This window comes from Suricata suricatta, chromosome 3 (assembly GCF_006229205.1).
Source record: "Suricata suricatta isolate VVHF042 chromosome 3, meerkat_22Aug2017_6uvM2_HiC, whole genome shotgun sequence".
NCBI classification, from domain to species: Eukaryota; Metazoa; Chordata; class Mammalia; order Carnivora; family Herpestidae; genus Suricata; species Suricata suricatta.
The window spans coordinates 53,069,846-53,094,237 of NC_043702.1; the positions used below are offsets into that span (position 1 = coordinate 53,069,846).

General features: G+C 36.0%; 1 protein-coding gene across 1 annotated transcript in view; it reads left to right on the top strand.

The window, feature by feature from the left end:
* The window catches only part of PDE11A (phosphodiesterase 11A), a 350,510-nt gene that overhangs the window by 27,096 nt on the left and 299,022 nt on the right, over positions 1 to 24,392 (top strand). Inside the window, exon 2 of the mRNA XM_029934333.1 lies at positions 20,468 to 20,626. Within this exon, the coding sequence (XP_029790193.1) occupies positions 20,468 to 20,626 (159 nt within the window). The remainder of the gene's footprint in view (positions 1 to 20,467; positions 20,627 to 24,392) is intronic.

The window sequence follows — 24,392 nt, forward strand, 5'->3', positions numbered from 1 at the left end:
TCTGTTTTCTGATTTGGCCTTTTCTTCAAATGCTACCTATGTTTGCTATTGTCTTCCACCTTTTGACCTCATGAATAGCACTTACACCTAACCAGGGCATCTGATGTGCCACACAATGATTCAGGTCCAGTGTCCTCAGCCTTCAATTGACTATTAGGGGAGACAGCAAGAGGGCTGAGGGTCTCTGACATGACTTATCAAAGAACTTACCTTTCCTTGGAAATTCATTAAGAAACTTTGACCAAGATGTACTGACTTTTGCAGGCCCATAGAAGAATATTTTCATTGTGGTAATTACTTCTCATGATGGTTTTAAGGAGATTGTTGTTGTTTTATCTCAAATCACTACTACAGCAACTATATCTCTAAGTCAGTTATTTGCAAACATGGATTATCAGGAATATTTCTCATCTTTTTTTTTTTTAATCTCAGTTGAGTTTAAAAATTTGTGGCTAAGAAATTTACAAACTACCATGATCCAGTTTCATGGAAGAGGCCAATCTGAAAAGATGGTGTCAGGTACCCTGTAAGTGGATGGTCCAAGAGGACAGATCTAGGAAATTAGGCTGATTTCTATTCTTCAACATGTCACTATATGTCTCACATTTGGAGTCAATCATAATGAATTAGTAAGGGCCTTAACTCCCTTATCCATAAAGATCAAATTCAGAAGCACAAGGTGAAATATAAGAAGGAAAATTTTTATTCTAACTGTCTTTAGTGGTCTTTGTGGATCTGGACCAAAGTTGGTTCAAATTTTTATAATTAAGGTTTGGATGGGGTGGCATACAAAATCTGAGTTCATGGTGTGTTGTGTGGATTTGAAAAATCAAGCAGTCTTCTGGTACCACCCAGGCTGAGTCACTTATTGCCTGCCCATGGCCTTGGGTGCATTGCTCAACTACTCATTACCTTCATTTGCATATATGTAAAATACCTACTGTGCAGTTCCCAAGGTGTCCTTTCTAGTTGACATGAGCAGAGCCATTAGAGGCATTAGAGTCTTCTGTCCTTGGTGTTTTGGATATATTTCTTTAGTACCCTGAACCACAAAAGAGAAGAAGCCTAAATTCTTTTAGCCCCTGCTGTCAAAGTTGAGTTGTAATTAAGCCAACAAGATACATCTTCAATAACTGAAAGTGGCATCAAAAGGATACCACTTCATTCCTGGTTAAAATATTATGTCAGCCAAGGGGGAGATGGATGTTATGCCTGCTTGGAACCTCTGTGGTTCAATGTTGGTGAACTATTTGCAATTTTTAAATCTCTTGTTGCCTGCTACAGTGACTTGGCATGAGGTTGATACAAAGCAGTTTTGTAGCAAGAAGCAATATTTTGGTTACAGCCCTCTGTCCCCTAACTGTTGGTTTTTAAAAAACTTCTATTTTTAGAATCTAAAATTAGAATCTCTAATTTTAGAGATTTCATTGCAGAATATCATATATTTTCAGGATCTTAAAATCAATTTTACCATTCTGAATATTACTTAACAAAATCTTATGCTGAGGCCCATTTCAGAGAATGAAAGGTATATAATATAAAACTGATTACCAACAATTTAATATCTTCCAATATTCATACAAGCTTTCTAATTTTGGTTAGCCACTTACCATTTAAAATTGTATATATAGTGAAAGTTTGTTAGATGTTTTATATTATAAAAATATGTAAAATATGTAACTCATATGGATTTTATTAATTATATGTATCTTTAGAATTATTGCACAGACACTATTTATGTGGTATGTGAAGCCAGCTGAGCCTATATCAGAAAATGACCCCATTTACTAATAGTCCCCTTTGCTTACACAAGACAGCATGCGCATCACTTAGACCCCAACAGAAACAGGCATAGGAATAGTAATATTTATATAATTTCTTTAAAATTTTTTGAAAAGAAAGGAAAAATTTTTTAATAGGGATACATATCCTTTTTAAAAAAGTTAATTAATTTTTAAAATAATCTCTACATCCCTGGGTCTTGGACACATGACCCTGAGATGAAGAGTTGGGTACTCTATTGACTGAGACATCCAGGCACCCCAGGAAACACTTAATATGGGAAACTTATTTTTGTCAACATCTGAAGTTTCTAGCAGATAATAAATATAAATCTTATGACAAACCGATGCTCAAGGGAGTCCTTTAATTCACAGACAAGCTCAGCTAAATATATTGTAACATTTAGGGGGGTAATGCTTGAAATACTGTCTTTTCTTATAGAAAGGATATGGGGAAGGTGTGAAACTGGACGTATAGTACTTCAAAAGAAGAATTAAGTGCTTTGGTGTCTTGCCAACGGCATCTGTCATACAAGGTATTATGGAAACGCTGGAGAACTATTGGCACATGGGGCTTAAGCAAATATTGGGTTCTGCCACTTTTGAAAAAAAAATATCTTGCATGTGAAGATAGCTCATTGTGGGTTTTATCCGGGTAGAGGTTAATTCCTCTTTGGAGAAATGGCATAGTTAAAAAAAATGTGTCTGACTGCTCATTATTATTAATCTATATTTGTTGATTAGATTTTTAACTTCAAATTACATGTCAGCAATTCTTTAGTAGGATGTTCTTTAACCTCCACGTATTTGTGGTCTTTCCAAATATTTTCTTATGGTTGACTTCAAGTTTCATAGCTTTATGGTATAGAATAACCAATTTTAAGATTCGTATGGAGCCAGAGGAAACCCTGAAGAGCCAAAGTAATGCTGAAAAAGAAAACCAAAGCTGAAGGCATCACAGTTCTGGACTTCAAGCTGTATTACTAAGCTGTAATCATCAAAACAGTGTGGAACTGGCATAGAAACAAACACAGAGATCAGTGGAACAGAATAGAGATCCCAGAAATGGACACACAACTTTTTGGTCAACTAATCTTCAACAAAACAAGAAAGAATATCCAATGGAAAAAAAGATCGTCTCTTTCAGCAAATGGTTTTGGGAAAACTGGACAGCAACATGCAGAAGAATGAACCTGGACCACTTTCTTACACCATATACAAAAATAAATTTAAAATGGACGAAAGGCCTAAATGTGAGACAGGAAACCATCAAAATTCTAGAGGCAGCAACCTCTTTGACCTTAGTTGCAGCAACTTCTAACTAGACATGTCTCTGGAAACCAAAGCAAAAATGAACAGTTGAGACTTCATCAAGATAAAAAGCTTCTGCACAGCCAAGGAAACAATCAATAAAACTAAAAAGCAACTGATGGAATGGGAGGAGATATTTTCAAATGACATATTAGATAAACAGTTAACATCCAAAATCTATAAAGAACTGAGCAAACTTAACACTCAAAAAACAAATAATTCAGTAAAGAAATGGGCAAAAGACATGAAAAGACACTTTTCCAGAGAAGACATCCAGATGGCTAACAGACACATGAAAAGATGCTCAACACCACTTATCATCAGGGAACTACAAATCAAAACCACCCTGAGATACCCTGAGATACTTCACACCTGTCAGAATGACTAAAATGTACAACTCAGGATACAGCAGATGTTGGTGAGGATGGAAAGAAAGAGGAACCCTTTTGCACTGCTGGTGGGAATGCAAACTGGTGCAGCCACTGTGGAAAACATTGTGGAGGTTCCTAAAAAAGTTAAAAATAGAACTCCCCTACAACCTAGCAATTGCACTGCTAGTATTTATCTAAAGGATACAAAAATGTTGATTCAAAGGGATACGTGCATCCCAATGTTTATAGCAGTACTATCAACAATAGCCTAATTATGGAAAAAGCCCAAATGTCCATTGACTGACAAATGAATAAACATGTAGTATACACACACACACACACACACACACACACACACACACGGGAATATTACTTGGTGATCAAAAAGAATGAAATCTTGCCATTTGCAACAACATGGATGGAACTTAAGTGTATTACTTATTTCACTTAAGCTAAGTGAAATAAGTCAGACGAAGATAAATATCATATGATTTCACTCACATGTGGAATTTAATAAACAAAATAGAGGAACATAGGGGAAGAGAAAATAAAATAAGAAAAACAGAGAGAAGGAGGCAAACCACAAGAGACTTTTGAATACAGAGAGCAGACAAGGCACTGGATGTTATATGTAAGTGATAAATCACTGAATTCTATTCCTGAAACCATTACTTCACTATATGTTAACTAACTTGAATTTAAATTAAAAACAAAGTACATGTAAGCAGTATCAAAGTCAGAAAAGTTATGTTGACAAAACACTGTGGAAAGGACAGTAGAGAAGGAAGATAATCCTATTTAGCAGACTATCTTTAATACACAATAATGTCAACACACTGTACAAGGATGAAAAAGTTAGCAAACTCAAAAGTGTAATTTTTGGAGTAAACATTCAGTTTTAGTATCAGTAATCCCATGGAGTAAAGTTTTAAGTTTAGTGGTGTTAATGGAACTACAGCGTTCCCATTAACAGTGAGATTTGGGTTGTTCACTGCCCATGTACGTTGCCAAAGCATACCCCTTAGAACTCTGAAAATTAAAGGAAAAGCAAAATGTATGCTGAGTAAACTGGTAATGGCAAGAGCTTTGGCTCTTCAGTTTTCATTGTGTTGTCCTTTGCCTTTTTTGAAGACTGTGAAATGTATCATTTATCCAAGGAGGAGAAGAAAATGTCTTCTATAAAGAATAATTATAAATTGGAAATTCTTCTACTTACTTACTTGTACTTACACCAAGTTAAAATGGAAAACATAGCCATTAGCACTGAAGTTGTCTTTTGTCCTTTCATGACTATATTCTCTTCCCTTCTGAATCTCACCCCAGTTATCACTCTCCTGAGTGTTGTGTGATTATTTCCTTGTTTGTTTTGTTTTTATGGCTTTGCCCCCTATGTATGTTTTCCAATACAACCATAATTTTGTTTTATCTGCTTTTGAACTTTGTATAAATAGAATCATTTTATGTATATTCTTGTTTCTTGCTTTTTCTACCCAACAGTGTATTTTTAAGTCTAATTCGTGTTGAAATGCATAGTAATAGAATGCACCGCTGTATAATATCTCTTCGAATAAATACATCACACTTTTTTGATTTTACTATTGATAGACTTTTGAGTTGTTTCTAGTTTTTTTCCCCCCTGCCATAAACATGTGTATATGCCCCCTGGTTTACTTATGTTGGCTTCCCAAAGATGTCTGCATCCTAGTCCTCAGAGCCTGTGACTATGTAACCTTATGTGACAAGAGGGACTTTCAAGATGGGTTAAGTTAACTATTTTATTGCTAATTTCCTCAGCAAACATTTATTAAGTAATCCCTATGTGTTAAGCTTTTACTTTTCTTTGAGATTTTCTATGTAAGCAGTCATATAATCTACAACTAATAAAGGTTTCTGTTTCTTTTCAATCCTTTACCTTTTGTTTATTTTTCTTGCTTTACTGTGCAAGGACCTCCAGTACAATGTAGAATAAGATTGATGCAAACAGGCATCCTTGAACCTGAGTTTTATAGAGGATGCTTTCAAAGTCTCATTGTTAGGTATGAGGTTTCTATGGGTCTTTTGAAATGCCCTTTTTTGGGTTAAGAAAATGACTTCCATTCCCGGTTTGTTAAGGAGATTTTTTTTTTCTTTTAAGTCACGAATCAATGTAGTAGTTTATCCATTTTTTTTTTTTTGCCTCTATCAAGGTATGGTTTTTTTCACCTTAGATTGTTAATGTGTTGAATCACTTTAATTGATCTTCTCATGATAAAGCAATGTAGAGTTCCTAGTAAACACCAACTTGGTCTTAATAAGTTATCCTGTTTATATACATTGTTTGATTTGTTTTATAAAAATGTTTATTTTCAGAGTTTTTGCATCTATATTCACTCATTAAGCAAGACTGGCATTTTTTTTTCTTATAATACTCCTGTTTGATTTAGAAAGCTACAAATGAATCTTTCCCCATTGAATGGAATAGTTTTTGTAAGATTAGAATTGCCCAATGTTTGGATGGTAGAATTTTCTAGAAATCCATCTGGATCCTCTTTCTGTGTCTGCTGTGGCATGTAGTTAATGGGACAATTTAAACTAATGATTCAATTGCTTCAAAGCTTATAGGACTCTGTGTTCTCTTTCTTTCTTTTTTAATGTTTATTTATTATTTGAGAGAGAGAGAACAAGTCAGGGAGGGGCAGAGAAATAGGGAGACACAGAATTGGAAGTAGGCTCCAGGCTCTGAGCTGTCAGCACAGAGCCCGATGCGGGGCTCAAACTCATGAACTGTGAGATCATGACTCGAGCCGGAGTCAGACGCTCAATTGAATGAGCCACCCAGGTGCCCCATATTCTCTCTTTTTCTTAAGAGATGGTTTTTGTTAACCTGTATGTATCTTTATTTCATCCAAGTTTTCAAATTTATAGGCACAAAGTTTATAACATTTTACTTGTTTAATCTCTATAGCAACTGTTGCTTCACCCATTTTTATGACTGATTTAAAAAATTTTAATGCTTTTCTCTTTTTCCCCCTTGATTATTTTCTCTGCATTTGTATATTTTATTACTTTTTTTGACCTTTGTTGACTCATTTAATTATATGTTTACTTTGTTTTTTATTAACTTCTGCTCTTATTTTTATAATTTTCTTTCATTTTCTTGAGTTTGCTTTCTTTTTTTCTAATTCCTTATACTGGGACTTTCCATTAAGTTGAACTTGTCATTCTTTTTAATGTGAACATTTAAAACAAAAACTTTAAGAACTACCTACAGTTTTGGTGCATAATATTTATGTCATTATATTGGTATTCTAAATATTTTATAAAAAGTATATAATTTCCATCTTGATATTTTGACTGATAAGTTGTTCAGAAATGTATTTTAAATTTTAAAATATTTTGTTTCTCTATTTTACTTTTTCTTTCTAAAGTGCACTGTGGTTACATGATATGTTCTGCATGATACCAGGTATTAGACAGGGTGATTTCAAATCAGCTGACTTGATGACATAGCTTGTCATCAGTTTTCCTAAATGTTCAATGTCAACTTGACCATGTGTCCTGTGGTTGGGTGTAGTATGTAACCAGATGTATCAGATGTGCTTGCATATGAGCATGTTGGTGGCTGAGTTATATGCTTACAAGATGTTCTTTCTTTGTAAGTAAACAGAGAGACTGGGATACTATGGAGCTTTAAAGTTGGAATTTCTATTAATATTAGAAGTTTATTATTGTTCTGTCCAAAGGAGCATGTGGGAGTCTTGTAGATGTGAGCAGGGTTTTTGTGATTTCTGCTTCTGTTGTCCCACCCTATGCATAGCCTAAACCAGCGAAGAACTATAGTTGGTTAAATTGATTGCTTGTTTTGTTAAATCATCTCAGAAGTGAGAATGGTTCCTGACCCTGTTGCTTCTATGAGAGTGAGTGCTAACTGATATATCCAATATTTCTAACCCGGCCAAACCCAGACCTGAAAAATATGATGAATGGTGTAAATGCTTGACTCTGCCAAGGGCTTGATCTAGTTTGTAAAAAGGCCATTGCAGTGTTCTGCCAGCTGGCCAAGGAAATATCTGGAACAAGGCAGCAGGCAGAACACCAGTTTCTGGAGAGGCTAACTAACCCTATCCAAGAGGGAATGGCTTAGACAAGGCTGCCAAAAATCCAATGTGTCTGTCTAGAAGGTTCCTTCTTATAAGCATTTCTTAGAAAGCATGTTGGTGCTTTATCCAGCTCTTAGTGCTGAGTCCACTACTATGTCTATCCAGACTATTTATGAATGATTCGTGCTGATGGAATCAGACACCTGAAAGACCTAACCACACATCAGCACCTTCATTTTGATACATGGTTCTTCATCTCATATTGGAGGGCTGGAGATTCATGCCCCACTGTTTTGTGGACAACATGGCTGTAGAACCTCTGGAGGGGGTCCGAGTCCTCTCAGCACTGCTAGGATGAACACCAGTGAAATTGAGAGCCTGGACTAGGGATGGGAAAAACGGGTTGCAGGGGCATAGTGGCTTACAGAGGGAATGGAATGTATATGGAACCAACCAGTCCTTGGGATCCACCTGGAAGGTCATTGGGAAATAGTGACATACTGCTTCCAAGTCTCTTCCCAGTGGATGATGCCTGATCTTTCTAATCTGGACTTTCAGAGTTGAACACACTCCTGTGGCTGGAAGATTTGTTCTTACCATTTTCTTTCAAGCTTAACATCTACTAGATTAATAGTTGAGAATTCTGTTTTGTGAACAAATATCAGGCTGATAATTTTTTGGTTTCTAGTATTTATCCTTTTGGAAAATCAGGATGTTTTCAGCATTATATTTGTAGATGCTCTGCCACAAACATTTTGCAGTGTTTAATAAGTAGATGTGGAGATGGTCAGAGTCTAAAAGAGTTGAAGGCTCCATCTATATCAGAACATTGCCCAACTATAATATCTTGGCCATCCTTTTGTTCTTAGTTCCCTGGGATTTTCAGAAAATATGAAATCCCTTTGACATTCTGTGTAGCAACTCAATTGGACTGAATTTTTATGATTAAGAATTTTATAGCCAGAATGATAATGGCTAAAAAAAATAATAGTGCCAGATAGACTAGTGCTATAACTTGCTAAAAGTGTAGATGCTATACTATTTTTCACATATTTATATCATTTATGAGAATTGACCCCCCCTCCATTTTGATAGTTGTCATTTGGTGTATCTTGCCTATTTTACTAGCAATCAGTTAGTATGATGATATAGCCAATCTTTCTTTTTGGAAGGCACTTTTGAAGTTATAGTGCTGTCCTCGATGGTAATCCCATCACTGCAGGTAACTATGTTAATTACTACTGCTTTTATAAACTTCTTTCTTCATGTTGTTTTCTCGTGTCATAATAAAAGCACTCAAACATGTAGAATAACAACCTATAACACTTTTTTAGTGGCAGTATGGATTATATTAAAGTGGAACTTTATATATTTAAAAATATATTATATTTTTATATAATAAAGTTCTTATTGAATATTTAGGTATTTTTCCATTTTTATTTGTCATAAATTTCTAGAAATGAAATTGCTGTATTGAAAAGTATAACAGTTGGGGTGCCTGGATGGCTTAGTTGGTTGAGCCTCCGACTTTGGCTCAGGTCATGATCTCACGGTTCATGGGTTCAAGCCCTGCATTGGGCTCTGTGCAGAGAGCTCAGAGTTTGGAGCCTGTTTCAGATTCTGTGTCTTCCTCTCTCTGTGCCCCTCCCCCACCTGTAGTCTGCCCTTCTCTATCTCTCTCTTTCAAAAATAAACAAACATTAAAAAAGTATAAAAATTGTAAAGGTTTTTGTTACTTATTGCCAAATTGTCCTCCATACATTACTGCACTACTTTGTATTCACACCAGCAATGATAAAAATGGACTTTTCATAAAAACTTTCAGTATTTCAAAGTTCAATCAACTTTCAGTTCACCTCCCTGATTCACTGCAGTTCTAAGATGTCCACTCTGTGATAGGAAGGAAGGTGCCTCTGGCTAAACCACTCTTTCCATGTACTCACTCTTCATGTACTGGCCTTTTCTCAGACATTTAAATTACATACAGTAAAGCTTATAGACCAAGGAGTTGCATTTTAACTCCACTTACAATATATCTGCATACTCACACTGTATTTGTAATAGGGATATTAGAGAAGTTTAAGAATTCATCATTTTCTTACCTGCAATTTTGATTTCAACTGTGCTATAGTTCTTCCATTTTCCTGTGTGGTTTGTCTTGTGATATATTTGTATTTATTTTAAGAAAGATAAGTAAAAATAGCCATGATGACTACAATAAGGGCCAAAGAAAAGTGCCAACTAAGAAGGGAAGAACAAAGAAATAACACCAGCAAACCAAGTTTATTTAGCAACATAACTAAGATGGATAACCCCTGGGCTCCTGGCCTGGTCAGCCAGAAGAGCATGTGACTTTTGATCTTAAGAGTCATAGTTCGAGCCCCATGTTGAGTGTGGAGAGTACTAAAAAATAAATAAATGAACTTTCAAATGGATAACCTCCCAGGCAACTTGGTATAACAATGACATTGAATAGTCGTAATTCAAATGTTAATAACAGTGGTTTTGAAACCTCATATGAAATTCTTTTATGGCATCTATTAACTATTAATTGAGTTTGGACGATTTAAATGAAAGTGTGCCCATTAAACATTTTACAAAGAGAGCTGAACTGTATGAATTTACAAACTGCTTCACTATCCCCCATACCACTTAAGGTCCATAAAAGGATGAAACCTCAAAAATATACATATTTTTGGTATTATTTTATATTATTCAAAAACACTTAGAGATTTTTTGTGAAAGAATACAGAGACAAGGTTTTTGTTTACAAAATGACATTCTGTGAATACATATTAAGAACTACAGTGAAAATTTTGTACTTTTCTCAGCAAGCATTGAATTAGGCCCAAAGCATTAGCTATCAGTTACCATGTCTTTGTTTTTATGCAATATAATCTCAAGCCTTGCATCAATTCAGAGCAATTATGGTTCTTGGTACAGAGAAAAGCAGAATAGTACATTTTGAAATCTTTAAAGACAAATCAAAATTCTCAAGAGCTTAGCCTTTCAAGCATTTTCTGGAAAATAAGTGATATTTATGATAAAGTCATAAATGTAAGGAGATGATTTTATGGATTAGAATTAAATGAGTTTTACTAATTGATGTACCAATGAAAGCAATTTTTTAAAGCCTCTGACAGTTTGGCAGTCTTTCAGTTTGAGTTTCAATGGCTTTTTCCTTTTATATTTTGCATCTCCATTAGCTTCTCTACCTTGTAACTCCATAAGTCATTTTGAAATGTGGGACTGAACTTGGTCTCCAAACCTTACTTTGCAGAAGTGAGATAGCAGAGTGCTGGAGAAGATGTGCAGGTATGTTAAGCCTTTGGGGAAAGTGGATGGAAAACATAACAAAACAAAAGCTAACAAATACACTTGTCCTGAAATCTCTAAATCTTGGTTTACTGTATATTCTCCTCAGACCCCTGGAGGCTTTGGACCTATTAAAGGACATCTATCTGATTCAGTGGTTCTTAACTCTGACCTATAGCCAAAAGTCCCATCTTCTGCCCAGCACTTTCTCCCACTCATTTGATTTAATTGGTAAGGTGGGACTAGGACCTCAGCCCTAAAGCTCCTCAAGTGACTCCAATGTTAGCAAAGTTCTATTCCTGTGAATACATGACAGTGTCTGTAGAAGGAAGAAATGCCATCTTGGGTCACCTTTTTACTATAATTTATGGACACATAATTTATAAATTATGGATAAAAATTTATTAAACATTTCATGGAATTAATAGGGGTTTTTGCATTTACATGTTTCCTCATATGTATGTTCTAAAAACAAGATTACCATCATGTGGACATTCTCAGACTTGAAGAGTTTGATCACTTTGGCTATGAAGAACCTAAGGTAGAGTTGAGACTGTGGTTAAAACAGTCACCTTTATAGGTTAAATGGTGGTCAAGACCAGCTCTTGACTTAATCATGAGCCCTGGAAAATTTTATTATGAAGGGTTGGGGAGAGAAACCTTAAATACAGAGAGGATAAAAGAGATCTTATATAACCCATCTTTGCCATGATTCTAAGACTTGGATAAGATTCTTAGCTCTGGGTCCTGCCTTGGAGAACTTTGAGTGGCTTCTCTGAGAAAATGTAAGGAAGGGATGGACCCCCTTTTGCTTTGCAGCTCCGTATGAGTCTCTAAATTATGTCTCTTTGGGGCTGACTGGGATTCTTGAGTGCAGTGAACATAGCTCTTTTCTCAAGGACCTGAAAACTCAGACTACAGAAGTTCATTCTTTCTGCAGCTTCAATGGATCTTGTAGGGAGGACGCATTTTCTGGGTGTGCTATGTGGCATCATATTCAACTGAGGAACTTGCAAGTATAAAGATCCTGAGTTAGAAACATATCAAATTACTGTTCCCTATGTAGCTGGCACAGTTCAGTTCCATTGCTAAAATATAAAGATTACTTTTGACCTTATGATTTTATCTTTTTAAATATTAAAAATCATACCTGACTGTCAGATGCAATAAATAAGTCCGCACCAAAAGGCACTGAGAAGATTCCTTGTGCTTCTTTTTATAAGCACATAGGAAAAATATTATGACATAAAAATACTTGAAGCAAGAAGAGTCTACCACAATAATAAGAAACTCATTCCAGATTTTAACAGCCTTATTAAAGAAGCCCTTACTTTAATTTATTAGAAGTTTCTCCTGTTGTAGATCATTCCTTGTTCTTTTGACCTAAGGGAGATGAATAAAAATTGGACACCATTCTCCATGTGATATTTCATTATAGACCTAGAGGCATTTGTTAGTTTGCTATTAAAGTTGCCATTTTCAGCAATAAATAGACCCAATGTTTCTCTTATTGGTTCTGTTTCCTCCTTACTTGGCCTTCTGTGAAGCTTCTCTACTGAGTGTGGTGAACTTCTGAAGACTTCACGTTAAAAGTAATTGATCAGCGTTTCTCATCCTTACCTAAACAGTCTCTACTTTCCATTCCACGTACTTTTTCTGAAATCAAAAATATATAATTTTTAATTTGTAAAAAATATATATTTAATTTATACATATAATTTCTAATATATATATATAATTTTTCTCTCAAACTACTTTGGGGGAAATACCACCATGTGGATAGCCCATAGACAACTAAACCTCAAAATGTATGCAGAATGTATACAGGGGAACTCACCTTCCTACCTCCAGATTCATCCCTCACTATATTTCTCCCTCAGTGAATCACTCCACCACTCACCCATTTACCTGGAATCATCTTTTACTCTCTAGCTTTAGCAACCTTTCATCAAATTAATCAGCAAGTCCTACTGATTCTACCTCCTCAGTATCTTTCAGTTCAGTCCATTCCCATCACCCCCACCATCACTAACCACCATCTCAGTCCAGAGATGGTTTATCTCTCACCTGGATCTCTTGCTTCCAATCCACTTTTTTATATGTAAGCCATGGTGGGATTTCTAAAATGAAGACTCGGGGCACCTGGGTGGCTCAGTTGGTTAAGTGTCAGACTTCAGCTCAGGTCATGATCTCATGGTTTGTGAATTTGAGCTCCTCGTTGGGTTCTGTGCTGGCCTGCTTTGGATTCTGTGTTTCCCTCTCTGCCTCTCCGCAACTCGCACGCTGTCTCTCCCTCTCTTTCAAAATAAATGAACATTGAAAAAAATAAAATGAAGAATCAATTATATTATTTTCCACCCACCTTCTTAAAACCTCCTCTCCCTCTCCTGTGATAAATTTGTAATTCTAAACCTAGGTCAGTAGGCACACTGTGTTAGCTTCCAACTGGTCCTTACTGCCCCATCTCTGACTCTTCCTTTGAAAACCATCTTCAACTCCTTTCAGTTACTCCAAATTAGCAGCTTTCTACTGCCTTTGGGTTTGGGGTGCTATTTTCTCTTCCTGAGACATTGATCCTTTGGGTGTCAGCTTAAACATTTCACTTTCTTTGGGATATTTTTCTGACTTTACATTGGGTGTGACCTCCAGCTATGTGTTCCACAGTGTCCTATGTTTCTCCTACTACTACACTCGTTTGTGATCATTGCTTGGCAAGGGAAATATATTTTTTGCTATCTTCTGTTTTTACACATTCCTTCCCTATACAATATCAGAGTAAGATGTTTCTTTATGTAATTATTTCCATAGTTCTCTTCATCTCCTACAATTAATTTATACCTGTTTTAAGCTCAACTTTCTTCATTTTTTAAAATTGGAAAATTAATCTAGAATTTAATATACATTAGGAAAGTGTATAATTATATCAGCTCTTCTGACCTCCCATTAAATGGATTATATCAGGTTTTTGAGTTAATTTGTGAAAATTATCCCATAAGTACTGTAATGAAGACTTGGACAAAACATATTTTAAGATGAATTATTTAAAAAAAACACTAAAACTTAATGAAATAAATCTTTCTTTGAAGCTTTTAAATTGAAAGATTAACACTTACCATATATATCAACATAATTATATTTTCTCCTCGAGTTATAAATTTATCAGATGAGTGCAGAGAGTTGCAGAGGTGGCAGGGAGAGTTTATAACACTTTTGTGCCCCACGGTCATGTTCTCATGTGGCTTTGGATAGTTTGACAATAAATACCCCTTGGTCTTAGGGGTTGGACTTTAGTGGGTGAGGCCCTTCTCCAGAAATGCAAATTTTCAGAAAAATACGAGCAGATGGGCCATGTCTACTCTAGAGTGGATTTTCAAGTCCAGTCATGGTCCACCCCACTGATATGTAACCACTAGAATATGTGCTACTCTCCTTATTCCGTCCCATCTTAAGGCTCTCCCTATCAATGAATTTTATGGGTCTCACTGCTGACTAATCTGTTTATCATTTTGGACTGTGCTGTCATATAAGAGTCACTTATGAGCATTGAAAAAATACCAATGCTTAATATGAATTGGTTCAATTTGAGGCTCTGGTATTTTGAAAACCTTCTCATTTATTAACCTTTTTGACTTCCTTTATTCGTAGACTTTCACCTTCATCCAAATTTCTTCCATTTCAGTAAATGTCACTTTCATCCATAGCTCCTCAAATTATTTTTTCAAGTTTTGCATTTACATTCTAGTTAACATGTAATTTAATATTAGTTTCAGGAGTACAATTTAGCAATTCACTTAACATAGAACACCCAGTGCTCATGACAAGTGCCTCCTTAATACTCACCACCAAACAAACCCATCTCCTGCCCATCTTCCCTCCAGCAACCCTCATCCCTATAGTAGAGTCTCTTTTATGGTTTGCCTCTTTCTTTTTTCCCCCCAATGTTCATTTGTTTCATTTCTTTATTTTTTTAATAATTTTTTAAAGTTTATTTATTTATTTTGAGGGAGTGAGAGAGAGGGCAAGAGAAGGGCAGAGAGAGAGGGAGAGAGGGGGAGCCAAGCAGGGTCTTCACTGACCCCGAAATAGGGTTCAGTCTCATGAAGCATGAAATCATGACCTAAGTTAAATCAAGAATTGGATGCTTAACTTACTGACTAAGCTACCGAGGCACCCCTGTTTCATTTCTTAAATTCCTCATATGAGTGACATTAGATTCTCAAATTAAAACCTGTGATATAATTAATAATTTTTAATGTTTATTTATTTATTTTGGTAGAGAGACAGCACAAGAGCAAGGGAAGAGCAGAGAGAGATGGAGAGAGAGAGTCCCAAGTAGGCTCCCCATGCAGTGCAGAACCAGATGTGGAGCTTGAACTCGAACTGGGAGATTATGACCTGAGCCGAAATCAAGAGTCAGATGCTTAGCTGACTGAGCCACCCATACTCTTCTTTCTCTAGTCCCCCATCTTCAACCAATCCATCAGGAAGTATTGTAAACCCAACGTCCAGTATATCTGCCTTACCTTCATTGACTTTCTCTCAACCCAGACCATCCTCTTACCTTGCCTGGATTATTGAGATTTCCTAATTGATTTATCATATTCCAATCCTGTGTCATCTTCCACAAAGTTCTTAATTTAAAAAAATGACTTTAAGCTTTCTATTATAAAATACTTAAAACATTTAAATGGAAATAGGCCTTAAGGTTTATAAAATCTTAACATTGTACTCTCTCGCTTCATGGAGTTTTTGTTCTTTATTTTCTGTTCTTTTTTTTTTTTTTTTTTTTTTTTTAAAGAAAAGCTATTGGTAGAGTTGAAGCTTCCCCCATACCTCTCTCTGGTGCCATTTCCTTCCTCCCCAGAGGTAACCACTTACGTAAATTTAGAGTTTATTATTCCCATTATGCTTTATACTTTTGCTACATATTTGGATCCATACATAGTGTTAACTATTGCTTTTAAATATTAGTGGTATTATATAGATGGTATCAGATTATAGGTTGTTTGTTTTACTTAATATGTTTTTGATATTTGTTCATGTTAATACAAGTAGCTTTAGTTTATTCATTAAAATTGTTGTACAGTACATTATCAGAACAAGAGATCATAATTTGTTTATTTTTATATTGACCAAAGTTGAAATGGTTTATAATTTTGTCTTTTCATAATTGATGCTGTAGTCTACATTTGTATACCTTTCTACTGTACTTGTGCAAAAGTATCTCTAAATATATACCAAGGAGTAAAATATGGGCCCTCGAGGCCTTTCTAACTTTTCTATGTTTTGCATACTTGCATTACAATCTTAAAAAAAATCTGATCACTCAAAAAGAACTATTATGGAGCACCTACAACGTGTCGGTATGAAGCAGTAAACGGAAGAGACAAAACGTCTGCTGTCTTACATCTTCTATACTAGTGGAGGAAAAACAAGTAAACTAATAAGATGATTTCAGTGAATGCTAAGTGCTGGATAATGAGTCATATGATCCTTCTGCTTCAGGACCTGCAGTTATATTCCACTGTGTTTAGGGTTAATGTAATAACTTTTTTCCAAGCCTGTAAGACTTGGCACTATCTGGCCCCTGCCTTACTGCTCCTTTCTCTTTGGGGCTCCCTGTGCTTTTACCACACTGACCTTGGAGTTTGGGAAACTTACTAAGTGTTTTCCTGTGTCAGGACTTTTCACATGCATTGTTCTAGCTTCCTGTTAAGTGCTTCCCAATTTTCATTGACTGGCTAACTCTTCTGATGCAAGCCACAGCTTCGTTGTCCAGTTTTCAGATAGACCTTTCTTGATCCCCTTAGAAATAGGTCCCTTCTATTAAGTCTTTCTTTGGGCATTCTGCTCTTTTCCTAGTATTACTACAATATATGCTTATGCATTTATATGTCATCTGCCTCACCTACTACATTACAAGACCTGTGAAGGCAGGGATGGTGCCTCTTTTGCTTCCTGTTTGCAGCTTGACATGGAATGGTTCCTTGGTGATTTTATGATTTTAATTAATTAATTAATTTATTAATTTTTAAATGTATTTATTTAAATTCAAGTTAATTAACATACAGTATAGTATTGGTTTCAATGATTCATCACTTATACACAACACCCAGTGCTCATCACTTACATACGACACCCAGTGCTCATCCCAACAAATGCCCTCTTTAATGCCCATCACCCATTTAGCCCATCTCTCTGTTCACCTCCACTCCAGCAACCCTCAGTTTGTTTTCTGTTTTTAAGGGCCTCTTATGGTTTTCTTCCCTCTCTGTTTTTTATCTTATTTTCCTTTCCTCTATGTTCATCTGTTGTATTTCTTAAATTTCACGTATGAGTGAAATCATATGGTATTTGTCTTTCTCTGACTATTTACTTAGCATAATACACTCTAGTTCAACTTATGTTGTTACAAATGGCAAGGTTTCATTCTTTTTGATCGCTGAGTAGTATTCCCTTGTGTATATATATATATATATATATATATATATATATATATATATATACACACATACCACATCTTCCTTATTCATTCATTAGTTGATGGACATTTGGGCTTTTTCCATAATTTGGTTATTGTTGATAGTTTTGCCATAAACACTGGGGTGCATGTATACCTTCAAATCAGCATTTTTGTATCCTTTAGATAGATACCTACTACTGCAATTGCTGGGTTGTAATCTTGGTGAATTTTTTAAAAAAATTAATATAAATTTTTGTTTTTCTGAAATTTCTGTTGCAGGCTCATTTTGAGCAGATGATTTGATGTTGTTTGGGTTTTGACTTCCTCTCTCCTTCAGGGCTCTTTCTTCCCTTGTTAAGGGTTTAGTTTAGCCTGCATGAGTCCCCAGACCAGAACCAGGCCCTATTATGGATTTTAAAGGCTTCTGTCCTTGTGATACTGAAGATAACACAGACCTCATAAGAAGGCTAACAATGTTTGGTCTTTTAAAAAAAATTTTTTTCTTTTACATTTATTTATTCTTGAGAGACAGAGAGAGCATAAACAGGGGAGGGGCAGAGAGAGGGGAGATACAGAATCCAAAGCAGGCTCCAGGCTATGAGCTAGCAGTTAGCACAGAGCCTGACGCAGGGCTCGAACCCATGAACTTTGAGATCATGACCTCATGAGCCGAAATTGGGTGCTCAACTGAGTGAGCCACTCAGGCGCCCCTACAGTGTTTGGTCTTGAGGCTATCACCCTGTCCACAGCCTGTCTCCCTTGGCTCTTAAGCAGGTGAAATTCATAGCTCTAGGTGGAGGTAGACAGCAGGGCTTGTTTTGTATTTTAAGCCTCTTTTAGGAAAGAATGTTGATGTCATTGGGAGAGGCTTCATTTTACTTAGCCCCTTGCTTGAAGCAGTGAGCCTGGATCTAGTTTATCATTCTTTTTGGAACATATTTTAGTTCCTGTTACCTTTTCAGGAGCCAGACTCTTCTGACTTTCTCTCTCTCTCTCTCTCCCTCTTCCTTCCTCCTTCATTTCCCTCTCTCCTTCCTTCCTTCCTTCCTAACTTCCTTCCTTCTTTTCTTCCTCCCTCCCTCCCTTCCACCCTCCCTCACTCCCTTTCTTCCTTTCTTCCTCCCTTCCACCCTCCCTCCCTTCTTTCTTTCCTTCCTTCCTTCCTTTTCTTTCTTATCATTTAAAAGTAGATTGAAGGTATTATGACTTTTCACCCCCCAATACTATAGCATGTATATCCTAAGAAAAGAATATTCTCAGGATGCCTGGGTGGCTCAGTCAGTTGGACGCGTGACTTGGCTCAGGTCATGATCTCACAGCTTTTGAGTTTGAGCCCTGTGTCAGGCTCTGAGCTGTCAGCACAGAGCCTGTAGCCTGCTTCGGATTCTGTGTTTCCCCCTCTCTCTGCTCCTCCCTCACTCATGCTCTCTCTCTCTGTCTCTCGACAATAAATAAACATTAAAAAAAAAAGAACATTCTCCTACCAAATTACACCACCACTATCATGCCTATGAAAGTTTATGTTAGGGGCGCCTGGGTGGCTCAGTTGGTTAAGCCTCCGACTTCTGCTCAGGTCATGATCTCACGTTTGTGGGTTCGAGACCTGCGTCAGGCTCTGTGCTGACAGCTCAGAGCCTGGAGCCTGCTTCCGAATCTGTGTCTCCTTCTCTCTCAGCCCCTCCCCCTCTCATGCTCTGTCTCTCTCTGTATCAAAAATAAATAAAACATTAAAAAAAAAAGAAAGTTTATGTTAATAGAATGATATTACCTAACATAATGTCCGTGTTCAACTTTCTCTAATTTCATCCCCCCCAAAATTGCATAACAATTTTTAATGAAATAACACGCTTTTTTTTTTTTTTTTTTTTTTTTGGATTTTGAGTTTCTTAAGTCTTCTTTAAGCCAGGACAGCTCTCTGGTCCTATTTTATTTTTATTTTAATTTTTTTTTGTCTTTCAAATATTAACATTTTTGAAGTTCAGGTCAGGCTTCTGATAGGATGACCAATAATCTATATATTTTTAAGTTTTCTTTTTCCTGAATGACCAGATTTATGTTACACATTTGGCACGAACACTCCATGTTTTTGATGATATTGTGTCCTCATCCCATTGCATCTCATCAGGAGGCACAAGATGTCATTTTGTCTTATTAGTGGTAATGCTAAGTTTCATTACTTGTTTAAAGTGATCTCCACTAGACCTTTTCATGATAAAGACATTTTTTTTTCTCTTTGAATTTAATAAGGAATCTTTGGGGGTGGCACTCTGAGACTATGTGAATATTCTGTTTAACAACAACCAACCTTTCACCTAGTGGCATTAACATCTGTTGGTGATGCTTGTAGATGTGATTATATTGGTAGTTGCAAAATGGATATTATATAATTTACTACTTTTTCTACATATATTTTGTTTATTTGTTTTTGAGAGAGAGAGAGAGAGAACACAAACAGGGGAGAGGGGCAGAGGGAGAGAGAGAGATAATCTTAAGCATGTTCCATGCTCAATGCAGAGCCCAACACAGGGCTTGATCCCAAGACCCTGGAATCATGACCTGAGCTGAAATCAAGAGTCAGATACTCGACTGACCCACCCAGGAGCCCCTACTTCTACATTTTTTAAGCTGACATACTTTAAAGAAGTGTGTTTTTTGTTGTTGTTCATTTATTTGTTTCAGTATTTTAAAAATAGCATTATGGGCTTATAGTTTACTTTTTCATAAGACGTTTTGACCAGAAGTAAAGTAATGCTTTTCTGCATATTTTTTCATAGTGTCTAATATATATTTATTATGTATTTTTCTTATATGATACTTGATAATCCATTGTCTATGTGAAATAAAATATTTTAATAAATAGCATAGTATGGAGGAACACTTTCCCCTTCACCAACTTTGAGATGTTGTTGTAGTCAGGTTTAAAGTTTGTTTCTTCATTTACCATGGTTGACAACTATAGTAGTGATTTATTTTTATTTATGTTCTTTTGGTAACTGCAACATGAAATCAGATCTGGTATTGTTATTAAAAATTCATTGGGTAAAGTTCTTAGTGATAAAATATCATACACAGAAATACACTTCTCTCCCTTTCTCCCTGACAACAGTGCACATGCATTTAATAATGCCCTCTCTGTCTTATTTTTAGGATCGAAGATTCAATGATGAAATTGACAAGCTAACTGGATACAAGACGAAATCACTATTGTGCATGCCTATCCGAAGCAGTGATGGAGAGATTATTGGTGTGGCCCAGGCGATAAATAAGATTCCTGAAGGTGCTCCATTTACTGAAGATGATGAAAAAGTAAGTTTTCATGCCTTTTGTGACTTATACTCCTCTTCTTGATCATTAATTGCTATTCCCCCTGAAAAGGACAGAACTTGCATGAGTAGCTGTTGGATTAACCCATTCATGGATCAAAGAACTTTTCTTGTGTTTTACAAAATGTAGCAGAAGTTTTGAATATTTCATAGAATGTGGTACAGTTGAAAATAATTACTTCATCTTTTTCTTAGCTTGCTTTTCATTGCAAGCTCCAGTCGTATCCTTCCCTGGTCTTTATCTTCCTTACACGTAAGCTTTTTAAATCGATGATCCACTGGCCCAAGGGAAGATAGGGACGATGGGAGATTACTGTTTTGAAAACTCAGCACTTCCTCCTGTGTTTTCATAACTACTTCGAAGAATTGTTTTCTCAGTTCTTATATAAAAATCTCAATAAAATGAATGTTATTTGTTATTCCAAATTGCTAATAAAAGGAACATTATTTTTGTCCCAGGAGAGTAGTTGACTTTGGTAGAAGTGATCTATTTTTGTTCTGAAATTTTAAAGTTTTTCACCAGCAGTTTATTCACCAGCTGATATTAAAAGGGAGGCTCTTCAAAAAGCTGAAGTTCTTCCTGGTTTTGAATCTCTTATGACCTCCGGATTGGATAGAATTTGGTGGAATATTTATCATTTTTGTGGTAAAAGCAAATCTCAAATTAGTTTAAGTTTGATGACTGCCATATACCTATTTGATCAAAAAGACACTTTATATAATCTAACCTTCCAGATGGGAAGTTGCTGTTTGCTAGTGCTAGTTTCTAATGCATTAAACTAATCCAAATGTTCTGGTATAAAAGACCAGTGTAAAATATGATTATAAGGAGACAAGACTTTTAAGTGCATAAAGTCCTTTACTACAATCCAACCTGTAGTTGAATTTGAATAGCCCATATCCCAGAAAAGGTTTATAAGCCCTTAGAGTATGATAGGACCTCAGACAATTTCCTGCTGTTTCAGTGAAAAACTGCAGTGTGAAGACACTTGTGTTAGGGCTGTAGGAAGCACAAAGATAAATCCCAAATATGTAATGCCATCTTAGAACTAAACAAGGTAGAAGGCAAGATTATCAATAGGATCATCTAGAACATGCTTCTGGAAGGGGTGGCGTTTCATTTGACCTCTCAAGAAAGGATAGGCTTCCATCAGAGTCAGGTGAGAAGGTGAGGGTGTTTAGGGATGTATCAAATGTAGGCTACCTCATTAACTATAGAATGTTTCCATGGAATGTACAGGTAAAGCAATAATGTTATTTTGTGCATTTTGAACCAAAGGTGACAGAGTCTTATAATCATGAACCTCTTATAAGGATTCAGACAAAAGGACTAGAGTTTTGTGTTTTTCCAGACATCCTACTACCTGCCCACGACATCTCCCCAACAGTTTAGTTTACGGATGGTAGTCTTGCCTTCACTCTGTCTCCTTCACTTGAAAGGGTCCTCTTACATATTTCACCCTCATCTCTGATTGCACTTATGTCAGATTTGTTTTCTGGACTTCTCTCAATGGATTTATACTTATGGCCTCAGGATTCATGGGCTCTGAATGATTTAGAGGGAAGGTCTGCCCAGGGCTTTGTCTTGAACACCATCAGCATTTAGCTCTTCTGAGAACAGGGGCTGGGATGGAGTTCTAGCCCGCTAAGGACAGGTGCCTGCTTTGGGTGAAACACTTAGTCTGTGACTCTCAATTCTCTCCTCTGTCAACTATACTATTTGCCATTTACAGCATAAGAAGTTAATAAGATCATTAATAAATACTTTGTATTATAAGAAATTAATATAAAATATAAGTTCTATTTTTAAATTATCATTTTCCTAAGAACTTTAAATGTGCTTCTATAATTTCCACTTATTCCCAGGTAATTTATTTCTTAGACTCAACCTCAGTTGAATATCACATTTGCTCCACATGTTATATTTTTCTCCTTTGCAATTATCCTATGTGTCCAGAATAGCATTTTATTTTTTACTTTCTGCAATTCCCTCACCTGATTTTAAAATCTTACTCTAAAAAAATTACAAAAATGAAAACTAAAAACTCTACTCTAGTCTTACTTCTTGGGAGAAGTCTTACCAGTTTGGGTGAGTTAATTATGTTCATGCAGCTGACACTAGATGGAGAATATTTTATCTCAGTTTGTGTGTCTGGATATAGTTCTTTCCTACAAGGATTCTATACGTGAAAAAAGCAGAAAAAAATCTAGAAATGACTAATAAGAAAGAACAAGATCTAGATACTTCTTTCAAATAAGAGAAGACATTGTGGCATAATGGCTGCATATAGGCCATAGCAGCAGTCTACTCTGGTTGAAACTTTATCTCTGCCATGGCCTGTGTAACCTTGGGGAAGTTGCTTAGCTTTTCTGTGCTCCAATTTCTTGGAAGAGAGATGATAATAATAATAATACTTACCTTATGAGGCTATGGAGGATTATATGAGAGAATACAGGGAAAGAACTTGGAAGAGAGTCTAGCACATAGTAAGTCCTCATTAAAAATTAGCTCTTACTGACAGCACATTATTACTTGTGAGATACAGTCTGGTCTCAGTTTAAAAATTACTTCTGTATAAATTGTCTAGAAGTTTTTTTAATTAAGGATAGCCTATATGCCAGTTCCACTCTTGGAATTATAACAATGAGATGAGGAATCTACTTCTTTATAAATGCACATTTGTCTTGTGTGACTGTCAGTACACATAGTATTTTACCTGGCACAAATTTTTAAAAAAGTCTTGGTACAAGACAATGCTTCAGCTAGTTTGTAGTCTACTTTCTAATGTAGAGTTATTTCTGACATATATGTCCACGTGTGAATGAAGGCTACATTTTCCATTTTTAGGGATTATAAAGTTCTTTTCTTTCTTTTTCTACATAGACTAGTTTGCTTAGTCATTGTCCCATTACTGGAAATTTGGGTTATTTCTGGCTTTTCACTAATTCAAATAGCTCCTGAATGAACATCTTGAACAAATTACCTTTTTCTTTTGTGTTATTTCCTTGGGGGTATATTCCAAAGACTGAAATTACTGAGTCAAAGGGCAAGAAAAGTTTTATAGCTCTCATTCCAAGATACAGATAGCTTTCGGGAATATTGAACCTATTTATAATAGTAGTAGCATGCGTATAACTTCTTTTTGCAGAGCCCTGCCAACTTTGTTCAATTCACATTATAAAACTCAAATTAGTTTTCTTTGGTCTGTCAGGCAGGCTTCAGACAACCTCCTCCCACATTCACCAGTATAAAAAGTTAGTTTCAGCGTTGCCTGCAGGTAAGGAAACAAGGAAGGGAAATGGATTCCGGTGCTCAGCGCTGGGTAGGAGGCTCCAGATATGATAGCTTTTGAGGCAGGTTCAAATCTTTGCCCTGCTACTAATTAGCTGAGTGACCTTCAGCAAGGTGCTCAATTTTTCTTAGCCTCAGTACCTCCCTAATAGTGTTGTTGTGAGGGGTAAAATAGATTACAGGTGTAAAGTGCTTAAGGCAGTGCTTACAGTAAATGAACTTCATGAAATCTCATCATCGATTTCAAAGCCAAACGAATAATTTGAATCTATTTGTTATTTTACTTTATACAAATAACTGCTATGTCATCGTTCACATTGGTCATGGTAAACTTGTTGCGTATTTAGCATAATATGATTTGTATGTCCTGATTTCTTAAAATGTCAATTTCTGGAGACTGTCAGCTGTGTTGTGTTTGCTGTAATTCCAAACATCTTGCAATATGAGAATCAGTAAA